Below are 12,444 nucleotides of genomic sequence, written 5' to 3'. Positions count from 1 at the left end.
TTCCAGGGTGGAAGAGAACGCAAGGGGAGCAAAAAAGAGCATTGACTACATCACAGCCAGCTGGCCAAGTTTTCCGGTGGTACCAGTTCTTGTTAAAACCTCTTGAGCAGGTCTTCTCCCCCTTCGTAGACACTTGCTTGATGTTTAAATTCGGTCTAGGAGGTCCTCGCTGTTTGATTGCCGTTTTCTCCTCATTGGTACGACGACTAAAGGGAACTTCTTTCAGAGACGCTATCGTATTGTTGCACTCAACACTCGCCATCTTCATAGAATGTTCACACATTTCCCGCGCAAGTTGCGTTTTCCAGCCCAAAATTATGTTCAAACCCGCCAAAATGCACTAAAAACCAATCTGGCAACACTTGCGCGGCGCAACAGGCGTATGTCGTAAGCACGCTGCTTGTGCGAGCACATGAAACCTAATAGAAAATGCATTGGGAGCAGGATTTTCGAAAAAAAAACGTACGTACCATTAGTGTCAATGGGAGATTTGGGGGCAAATCTGAACCTGACAGAAATCGCCCCAAAAGGGCGTGGCTACACCAGGCGCGACCTTAGCCTGATTGGACAATGACATTACTGTTGGTAGTAGGAGTAGATTAAAAAAAAAAAACTCCCTCCCTGTTTGGGAGTGCGTCGCCCAAATCGCCCCTATTAACGAGCCGCCAGTGCTTTGAACGCTGTTCGATATTTCTCCTCCTCGAATGTTTTGAGCATGAGCAAAACATTCGGGCCAGCCACAAGAATGGGCCTGAATGTTTGGAATGCGCTCAGTCAGAATTTTTAGAGATGCACTTGGAATATCCCGGAATATACAAAGAATTTTCATTCCGACGGCATTCCGGCTCATTAGAGGCACATTCAGGACATTCTGGCAGGATTTGAAGTGGCTTGCCATTTCGATTTTTCCCTCGAACACGATCAGAATGTTTCGAATTCCGTAAGAATATTTAGAACGCAGTCAGAATGCAGTTAGAATACACTTCGAACGCCAATCGATATTTCTCCTCTTCGAATGCACCTCGAATGTTTTGAGCATGAGCAAAACATTCGGGCCGGCCACAAGAATGGGGCCGGATGTTTGGAATGCACTCAGTCAGAATTTTTAGAGATGCACTTCGAATATCCCGGAATATACCAAGAATTTTTATTCCGACAGCATTCCGGCTCTAGTGTGACTACCCTATAAAGTTTGATGACAACGGGACTTCTTTTCTACATCAGTGTTTGGGTGAAAGATGTAAACTTCACCCCTTTTGGCAAAAATGGCATTTCAGAGTTGTGTTCTCTGCGCAGTATTAGATGTTCCACATCTCTAATCGAAAGACTCGTCTGCTGATCAGTGAGTCCTGGCTCGACTTTATCTGGCGCTTCTACCTCCATCATGGGCAGATAACGTCACCATGGAGACGAGCTTTGTGACGTCAGTGTTCTGTCGACTCGTAGCATCGTCTGTAAACTCAACCACGTGACGCGTCATCCTTACGAAATCCGGAGCGTTTAAACTGAACTCCTGAAAGGCCGCCATGTTGGAATGACGTTATCAGCGAGAGCCGCGCGCGCACACGCACTCATGCCCGTGCGGCTTTGAGAATGGCGAGCAGTGAAAGCGCAGCGGCGAGCAGCGAGTCTGTCCGAAAGGAACACAATGACAGTTATGAGAGAAAGTGTATTTTCTGTAAGATAGTGAACGGGGAGATGGACACCGAGCTTCTACACAGCGTGAGTGTTAACAGACTAACGTTAATGTTCCTGTAACTGATTGTTTACGTGTGAAACTAGCCGTAATGACTTAGCATAACATTAGCTAGCTAATCAACACTGACTGCAGTACTGTATGTGTTTGAGGGGAGACTTCTGTAACATCACCGGGTAATTTCCTGATCCAGCCTTTCGGTTGTCAGTGGGTTGAGTGACCGGTGTATTAAGACACTTGGCTAAATATTGAGAAATATTTATCATCAGTGTGGAAGGGGAATAGATTCAAGATGTTTATTTGTCATATACACAATAACAGACACAGCGGTTTATTATTGGGTAATGAAATTCTTATTTTGCAACTGCCCGACCAAACTACGCTTACCAAAATAAAATAAAATTTTATATATATGTATGTATGTATGTGTGTGTGTATGTATGTATGTATGTATATATATATATATATATATATATATATATATATATATGAGTGATTCCACGCTTATGGGTACTGAAATGGGGACATGAACTTATTTTTAAAAATTCACCTAAAACCATTTCTTTTTTTACCATCAGGTCACAAAACATGTAATCTTAAATGAATGATATGTTAAAAGATAACTTTAATTTTCTGAGATGTAATAAAAACATATTTATATGCCAAAGTCAGAACGTAACAGAAGTGTTGTGGACATATATATTCTCAATTTTAACAATGTAGAATTACTTTTTGAAACATAGGAAGGTGTTGTTTTAGCAAATATAATTAATAAACATGTGTAGTAGAATAAACATACACATTCTTTCAATAAGATTAACATGGTATATAGCTAGACTGTAATTAATTTGTAACAGACGCAAGATGGACAATCGTAACAGAAGTAATGTAACAGACATCATTTTGGAACTCATAGGCTTGACTTTGGCGCATAAATGTTTTTATTACATCTCAGAAAATTAAAGTTATCTTTTAACATATTCATTAAAGATTACATGTTTTGTGACCTGATGGTAAAAAAAGAAATGGTTTTAGGTGAATAAGTTCATGTCCCCATTTCAGTACCCATAAGCATGGAATCACACTCATTTTATATATATATATATATATATATATATATATATATATATATATATATATACACATACACACATATATATATATATATATATATATATATATATATATATAATATACACACACACATATATACACACATAAAATAAATATATATATATATATATATATATATATATATATATATATACACAAAATATATATATATATATATATATATATATATACACACACACACACATAAAATAAATAAATATATATATATATATATATATATATATATATATATAAAATATATACACACACACACACACACACAAGTGCATATGGAATGCAAAATAAAAAGGTAGAGTGAAAAATGAAGATAACATTTAAAAAAAAAAAAGGCAAACAATGTGCAAACATAGAGGTAGATATACTGTGCAATGTCTTGTGCAAAATTGCTAATATAATCCGTGGCTCAAAGCCTGATGGAAATATAGAGGTAGATGGTGAATTTTACTTCTGTCAAAAATAACACAAGAGAGTAGTTACCATTGTTCATGACTAATGCGCATTTATTTCAAGACCCGAGTATTTTGATACTGTTGTTAAATACATAAATGAGAACAACACAGAGCACCGTAATATAATATCAACAAATAATAATATGTTGGAAAACTTGGCAACTTGGTGTATGAGTATTGAAAACAAATATACTTACTATCATGACTAGAGCACCCAAAATATGTCCAACATGCTTTCTGTATTTAACCGTTTATGAGAGAGAAAGCATTAGGAGCTTCATATTGACTAGGAATCAACTTGAAAAAAATTACTTATTCCATAAAAATTGTATCGCAGCCAAGGCCTACCCTGCTCCCACGTTTGCTTATAAGTCCTTTGTCGTTTCTCCTTCTCGTACGCTTTATTGACGGCCTTTTTCTCCTCTTCAGACCGAGGTCGCTTTGTCCCCGTCTCTGGCGGTTTCTGTACATCTTTCAAAAAATTCCACATCGCAACGTAGCTTTGGCAGATGTAGATGTAAACAACAAAAACACGTTTAAATGGGCGATAATGTGGCCACATCTATTGAATTTGATAACGAGATTACCGCGATATTCAGCGAGATGCGTTATATGCATGCGCAGTAGTGAAAAAACCGACAGCCTGACTCATACACGATATGATTCGGAATTCTTCGGTATTTTCCGTCCTGCCAATAAACGCATCAATTAACGCAGACACGGCACACGCTTAATATGTGGTGGCTTTAGTTGACGGTGTGTCTGAATCTTCGCTTCATATATATATATTTTTTATTTTCAACCGGCCAGCCGGGCTGGCTAGTGACAGGAATTACCTGCCAAATGACAAATTAAGTCGCCTCGGGCGACCGGACCACCGCGAATTTCGAGCCGTGTATGTGTATGAATGAGAGTGTAGTAAAGATGCAAGGAGTAGACGTAAAGAAAGTTGGTGAAGTCTAAGCCTGAAGGTACTTGAAAACCTTTGTCATTCAGTCTGCAACAAGTGTACACCGAACGAAATTTCGTTGCAATTTGGCTCAGCGCAGAAATAAATATGAAGTCTCGTCTCATCTCATTATCTCTAGCCGCTTTATCCTGTTCTACAGGGTCGCAGGCAAGCTGGAGCCTATCCCAGCTGACTACGGGCGAAAGGCGGGGTACACCCTGGACAAGTCGCCAGGTCATCACAGGGCTGACACATAGACACAGACAACCATTCACACTCACATTCACACCTACGGTCAATTTAGAGTCACCAGTTAACCTAACCTGCATGTCTTTGGACTGTGGGGGAAACCGGAGCACCCGGAGGAAACCCACGCGGACACGGGGAGAACATGCAAACTCCACACAGAAAGGCCCTCGCCAGCCGCTGGGCTCGAACCCGGACCTTCTTGCTGTGAGGCGACAGCGCTAACCACTACACCACCGTGCTGCCCCGGTCAGGACTCTATGGTGGCCAATTTGTGTGTGAAAATGATTCCTCATGCTCCCTGAACCACAGTTTCAGCCCCAAGTTTATGCCCATGCCATCAGGGAAGAAATATCAGTTGATAGGATAACTTAGTCATTCAGGTCGTCAGCTGACTTCATTTTATTGCCGCGTCATGTTGTTGAGCCTAGATGTGACCAAGTGAAGCAACCCCAGATCATAACACTGCTTCCAGAGACTTGTACAGTGGCCACCATGTATGGATTTGAGGTATTGCTTCATACACTTCCATTCTTACCCTGATGTGCCTATTGCTCTAGAGTAGGGTAAATCGGAACTCCTCAGACCACATGATCTTTCTCCATTGCTCCAGAGTCAAATCTGTAAGCTGCATAGCAAATTGAAGCCTTTTCTCCTGATTAGGCTCACTAACAAGTGGTTTTCTTATGGCCACACAGCTGTTTGGTCCCAATCCTAAATTGGGACTAAATTAAATTATACAGCAGCAAAAATTATATAGTGCAATGCTATAATAGCAGGGCGGCACGGTGGTGTAGTGGTTAGCACTGTCGCCTCACAGCAAGAAGGTCCGGGTTCGAGGCCCGTGGCCGGCGAGGGCCTTTCTGTGCGGAGTTTGCATGTTCTCCCCGTGTCCGCGTGGGTTTCCTCCGGGTGCTCCGGTTTCCACCACAGTCCAGAGACATGCAGGTTAGGTTAACTGGTGACTCTAAATTGACCGTAGGTGTGAATGGTTGTCTGTGTCTATGTGTCAGCCCTGTGATGACCTGGTGACTTGTCCAGGGTGTACCCCGCCTCTCACCCGTAGTCAGCTGGGATAGGCTCCAGCTTGCCTGCGACCCTGTAGAACAGGATAAAGCGGCTAGAGATAATGAGGTTAGTTGGAGGGTGGCACGGTGGTGCAGTGTTTTTAGCACTGTTGTCTCCCAGTAAGCAGGTTATGGGTTTGAACTTGCGAGTTGATTGGGGCCTTTCTGTGTGGAGTTTGCATGTTCTCCTCATGCCTGGATGGGTTTCCTCTGGGTGCTCCGTTTTTCTCCTGCAGTCCAAAGACATATGGATTAGGTCAACTGGCTACTCTAAATTGCCCGCAAGTATGAATGTGAGCGTGAATGGCTGGCTTTCTCTCTCTGCGTCGGCTCTGCGATGGACTAGTGACCTGTCCAGGGTATACCCCGCCTCTCGTCCAGTGTCTGCTGGGAAAGTGGAGGTTAATAACCACGGTTCAACCTGGGACATTGTGTTTCCACATTCCTTCAAATAAATGGCTACAAATCAAAATATGGCTTGGATGAAAACGCAAGTTATGTCATGATGCCAACAGCCTAGTGTTCAAGTTTTCCTGTACTTTAGAGGACTTTGATCTGACTGTGTTCTCGAACATGCTCGATTGGTTTCATTACATGTGTTTCTAAATGAACTGACACATTGTCACAGCTTGCCTCATAATACAGTCCACCGAATCAGTAATGAAATTACTTGCTAGCTGTTTTTATTACCGAATTGTATAATTTTGTCCAGTTGTTGCAGTGCTGCACATGAGAATCCATAACGCGCTTCACGGTCATTATCAGGAGCAAGACTTGATTTGAAGCCGACTTTCACTGGTCATGTTATGATACCACAAGTGATCATTTTAATCATGAACATGTATATGTTACCCTTTCATCATCCTGAAATTCAGTTGTGCTTTCTTCTCTTATGTGGGATATTTGACAGTAACTAATTGTGGTTAGTATCATCTTTTGTGATCAGTAAACTTTTTTTTTTTTTTTTCTTTTTCTCAGGATGAAGACATGTCATGTTTCAGGGATATAAAACCGGGGGCTCCTCATCATTATCTTGTTGTGCCAAAGAAACACGTGGGGAATTGCAAATCACTTCGCAAAGAACATATTCCACTCGGTAATTACTCAGTTATTGACTGTACACTGGCTTCAGGGATCCTAAATTGTCATCATTGGGGCAGTGAATGAATTTTATAAATAATTGTAGAGTCAGTCTCCCTCTTCTCTCCCCCCCCCCCCTTCCCCCAATTCTATAAAATGGATCCAGTGCAGTTTTTAGTGTGTTCAGCTCTGTGTGTCTCACTGTTTTTCTTAGTGGAGAAATTGGTGGAAACAGGAAAAGCAGTTCTTCAGAAGAACAATGTCACTGACTTAAGTGATGTCAGGTAATTTGAACTGAATTACAATCTTGTATCTGTTTTGTAACATTGTGAGTACGGTAAAGTGCCGTTTTGAAGTGTACCATTGTGTTTCAATATCCTGATCATGTGTATTTTAGGTTTGGTTTTCACTGGCCTCCATTTCATTCTGTTACACATCTGCACCTCCACGTCTTGGCACCCGCCAGTCAAATGGGCTTCATCTCTCGCTTTATCTACCGCCTAGACTCCTACTGGTTCATCACAGTAAGAATTCTGAATAGATGATTTGAGGCTTGTTTTTGGACGTTTCATTGAAAAGTCTGGGACGAAGGTTACAGGCTGTGTAGGAGTCTGTTCACAGTAGTCTGTTAAGATTTCATTTAATTTGACACTTGGAAGTTAAATATACTGCCTATTTGTCCAAGTTAGCGCAAGGAAAATTACTTGATATTGTGATTTGGCAAAGAATGAAAACCTCTTTTGTTTGCCTCGGCTCAGACAAAACACTGCTGTTCATCTCTATGAAAGGGACTTTCAGCTGATCCTGCATCTCCCTTTAGTAGGCTGTCACAGTACATAGTCACTGCACAAATAACTTATTAACTAGACATTTTTCCTGTTTTTTTTTTTAAAGTTAAAATTTTAACAAATCATCTGACAAACAAATCATTTTCACATCTCAGTCCAGAATATGCAGCATGTGGAAAAAGGAAGTCATTTCTGTAGTGATGTTCTAACCTCCCCCCAAATCGTTTATGCTACCACTGACAGTTTCAAATAACAGACCTAAGCATGTGTCCAATTTTCACCCCATGGCATTTGCCTAGCAGTATAACTGTATTTTGAAATAGGTTAGTACTTTAAAAATACACCTTGCCACTTCATAGCGCCAGGGCACTGGCACAATCCTGAGCTCCAGAATCACCATTTCTCCCCCTAGAAATATATGGGTAGGTGGATTGGCTGTGCTAATTTGCCCTTAGTTGGGCGTGGGCGTGCGCACATGTGGACTGTTGCAATGGACTAGCATCCAGGGTTAATCCCATCTCATGCTCACTGTTCTGTGGACAGGCTGTAGGTCCATGGCAACCCTGACCAAGATTAAAGCAGTTACTGAAGATGAATGAATTTGTGATTGAAGCTTGCTGTCCAAATGCTGTCTTGCAAATGGAAAGAGTGGTGATATTTTGAACCTCACGCAGTAACACTACGTTAAATATCCTGTTGTGTGTGTTACGTACATATACGCATATGCCTATCCAGTGCAATCGTTAACTCCTCCCCCAAAGCTGAGTGCACATTACATGATTGTAGCCGTGTTTGTCGAGTCGCTGACTCATTTTGGTGCTCAAAGACTACACTGTACTTCAGCGACTACGTGCTGTGCACTTCCACAGTGAACGATACCAATGGTGACTTTCCCACTGTAGTCTTACATAATGTGCAGCTAACTGCAGAATTTGTTTAATCTAATCTGAACATTTACCGTTACATTTTACCAACTGCCTCACTGTCCTTTCCTGACTAGGGCTACGTCCACACGACAACGGCAACGAGATGTTATTTTAAAAAAATATCGCGTCCACACGGGCAACGATCAGTAAAATATCAGGTCCATACGGCAACGCAACGCTTGCTGAAAACGATGCAATACACATGCCACACCTCTAGGGGCGCTGTAAGACGGTCCCTTCGGAGACACCAGAACAATAGAAGAAGTAAGGACGCATGCGCATAAACTATTATGCGCGAGACTTCATACAGTTAAACGCAGCACATGAATGAGGCATCTTTATTCTCCGCTTTGACCCATCCAATATGGCGGCGAGGATGACGTATGATTCTACGTGGAAGGCGGCGTCTTTAATGGTCCGGAATAAATTGAATGCTACACGTTGATGGATTAATTTGTTCTTCTACGCCCTTTTTGAGGAATGTATTGTAGGACTTAAACCAACATCTGAAGAGGTGAGATCGCTCCTTTTTTTCCCTATTTTTGCTGGCGGGATTGACTCTGCGCTATGGGCTACTCTCTCTCTCTCTCTCTGCACCATTACACAATAAATATTCACAGTGAAAATATTTTGTAAGCGCGTTTCATGAACCAAGTTATAGGATTTGTTGACAACTCGCATCGAGTTCGTTACACTTCTACCCGGCGTGAAGCACTGACAGTCATGTGGTTGTGACGTCATCGTAAACAAATCTGTTCTACTCATCCAGACGACTTCGCAACGGCAACGTTGCCAGATCTTTCCACTCTGGAACCCGTTCTCAAAAGATTGCGTTTTGGGCACCCAGAACGCCGGTGCCGTGTGGACGCCAGGCCGAAACGATAAACAATTGTATCGGATTCACCTGAATCCGTTGCCGTGTGGACAGGGCCTAGTTGACATCTCGATAGCAGAAACTAATAAATATATTGGCCTCATTGAATAGTGTATGCAACCACTATTTAGAAAAACAAACTTTTTAATCAGCATAATAAATGTTATGACCTAATAGTGCATACCATTGAATAAATTATTCTTTTTCCTCAAAAGATTTTTTCCATTTTCACTTACCTTAAAAAAAAAAATTAATAGCTTTAGTTTATTGCTATTCAAAAACTTACATATATGCTAATGTGGCCCTATTACAATTTGAGTGACACCCCTGCATGCTTCTCACGCCAGGAAGTAGCATTGATTCTATGGGTGTCCTATTACCAATACACACTACTCCATCACTGGAATAAAATCAGAAGCAGAGATACTTGAGCACTTTCTATGTTGTAGAAAGCATCCTCTGGCATTAAAACAGAAAATAAAAGTTGTATCCTCTTAAATGAGGAGCAAATAAAACCTGTACACTGCCATATGGTTTTTGTTTTGTATATTACAGGCTGACCAGTTGCTCCAAAGACTGAACTCGATGGACTAATAGACGAATGACAAGATCATCCTGCCTTTACACTGGGAATGTAAATGGATTGACTCAGCGTTTAAGGAAAAAGAGGTGAAGCTGATGTACCTCCAGGTTATGATTTATTTTAATCATTACTTTTGCATGTTGGAGTGTTTGTTTCTGCCAGTCAAAGTGGGCAAATTTGGAGATGAACCTTTTAAATGTTATTTTGACGCAAGTGGACAATCTAATTTGAACTTGTGAATGCTTGAAAATAATCCAGCATTTACAGCACAGTCCCTGACGTTGCATTTTTAAGTAATATCCATGTCTGCTAGAATAACTAGAGAAATTATTCCTATGCTGAGAGAAAAAAAAAAAGTACACATTTACTGTATACTGCACCATATTTGTATAGCATGCCATACTCTCAGATCTAATGTGATGTGATGGTTTCATCGGGCGTTTCTAAGGGATAATGCATTCCACTAGTCAGTTTTGGTTAATTACAATTAACCTTCCTGACCATTAATACATATAGAAAGAATCCACATAACTGAGAATAAAGGACGTTGGGTTTTGCTCATATTCAGCCTCAAGTGTCTCATGGTCAATCTGAAGATCAGCACTGTGGCAGGTTTTTTACCTAGGTTCATGAAAGAAAATGGAAAAGATGCAATCTTTTGACTTGGATCGGATGATAGTAATCAACCCTGATTAAGTAATGGAAAATATAAAATTAAATACTTGAAATAAAAATAAATATTTGTAGCGTTTGGGTGGAGATTACCTTTCATGGATGTAGGCAAAAGGGTTGGTATTTTCAATTTGAACTTGAACTGTGTGCGTGTGCGCTTACAGACCAGTCAGAAGTTTGTATACCCCTACTCATTCGGAGGTTTTTTTTTTTTTTGTATTTTAACTATTTTCTACATTGAACAATACTGAAGACGTCAAAACTATGAAATAACATACAGAATTATGTGCTTAAACTGTTAAAGAACCAAATGTTTCATATTTTTAGATTCTTCAAAATGGCCACCGTTCACCTTGATGCTTCTTAACCAGCTTCGTGAGGTAGTCACCTGGAATGCTTTTTAATTAACAGGTGTCCCTCGTCAAGTTAGTGTAATTTATTGCCACTTTAATGTGTTTGAGCTCAAATAACAAAAATACAGTAAATAGCCCTATTCCGTCAAGAACCGCTCAACTAAGTAAAGAGAAACGACATCCATCATTACTTTAAGACATGAAGTGTCTTTTAGCTAATAAATTGTGTGGTGTGCGTGCGGGCAAGGAATGATGATTGACTGGACTTGTTTAGTCTTGGTCATTAACCATGGGCTGCTATACTCTGACCTGAGAATTGTGAATACCTGTGTAATGTAAGAATGTAAACAATGTATGTGTACAAAGGTTGTGAATTAAAATGAAATTAATTGACTCAACAGGGTTGGGGTGTGGTATTTTTTTTTTTCTCCCTTCTTTCATGGTGTATCAGTGTAAAGGGCATACACACAGTGATTTAGGGTGACAATGTAAAATCAGTCAGCGACATGTTGCGATACCTGGTAAAACACCTGCCGCTAATGTAAAGTGGGCAGGTACAGCATTAAACTGCTCTCAACTTTGAGGTGACTTGACTGACACTACCAATGGAAGTGAAAAGATACTGTTGAGTGAGAGATGACACCAACACCCCATATGCGCGCATATATATGCATGCTGGCACATCCCTTTTGAAAAAGTTGGATGTGGTGTACCATTCTACCCTGCGCTTCCTAACGGGCAAATGCAAGGACGCATCACTGTAACCTTTATCATATGGTTCATTGGACATCTCTGTCTATAAGAAGGAAAAGTCATATTTTAATATTTGTTGCAAAAGCTATCTTAGGTAAGTTGCCGTTCTATATATCTAGTCTGCTTGTATGGTGTACGTACTTATAGCACTCGTGCATCAGAGAAAATACTTTTTCAAGTTCCAATGTCACGAACAGAACTTGGTAAAACAGCCTTCTGTGCATATGCACTGTGTGCTTGGAACGAGCTACAAAATACACTAAATCTTGTGACAACACCCTCTATTACATTTTTTAAAAATTGTTTAAAGTCAGTACTTACAGAAGAGTGTCATTGTTTTTAATTAAGGCTACTGCTTCTTCATTTTATACTACTTATGTCTCATTTTTTTCTTACTCTGTGTTCTGTGTGTGATTGTTGACTGTTTGTCTTAGTGTTTTGGTTTATGTTAGTCTGTATTTCTTGTATGAAACTTAAGTCGCTATCTTGGCCAGGACTCCCTGGAAGACGAGATATTGTATCGCAGTGGGACCTGCCTGGTAAAACATGAGATTAAAAAAAAAAAAAAAAGAGTTCCCCCAAACATTTTCCGTTAGGAAACATCCATGACTCTGCAACCATTTGCAATGTAGGAAGCAATGAAATACCTTTGCAATCGATCCCATGCCAGAACATGATTATTGTGCCAAGACAGTTATTTTGGTGGAACTTTTAGCCAGTCATTTTCTTTATAAAAACTCTTTTTGATGAGAAGACTCTGTAATAGCCAGATACTGTGCTCACACGATCAACAGTCAACTAGGTAGACGGCCTAATATGTGCCTAAAGTGTTATAGAAACCAGAAAATATTATGGCTTTGATCTATAAATTGCA

General features: G+C 40.4%; 1 protein-coding gene across 1 annotated transcript; it reads left to right on the top strand.

Moving 5' to 3' along the window:
* The first annotated feature begins 1,548 nt into the window (after positions 1-1,548).
* Positions 1,549-11,215, top strand: hint3 (histidine triad nucleotide binding protein 3). The gene is made up of 5 exons (XM_060920659.1): positions 1,549-1,722; positions 6,520-6,637; positions 6,836-6,905; positions 7,019-7,145; positions 9,765-11,215. Exons 1-5 carry the CDS (start codon positions 1,594-1,596, stop codon positions 9,801-9,803), a joined length of 483 nt encoding a protein of 160 aa, XP_060776642.1. The 5' UTR covers positions 1,549-1,593; the 3' UTR covers positions 9,804-11,215.
* Positions 11,216-12,444: the final 1,229 nt, after the last annotated feature.

The sequence above is a fragment of the Neoarius graeffei genome, chromosome 5 (genome assembly GCF_027579695.1).
Source record: "Neoarius graeffei isolate fNeoGra1 chromosome 5, fNeoGra1.pri, whole genome shotgun sequence".
Lineage (NCBI taxonomy): Eukaryota > Metazoa > Chordata > Actinopteri > Siluriformes > Ariidae > Neoarius > Neoarius graeffei.
The sequence above is the reverse complement of the archived record's forward strand: the minus strand, read 5'-3'. Positions and strand labels throughout refer to the sequence as shown.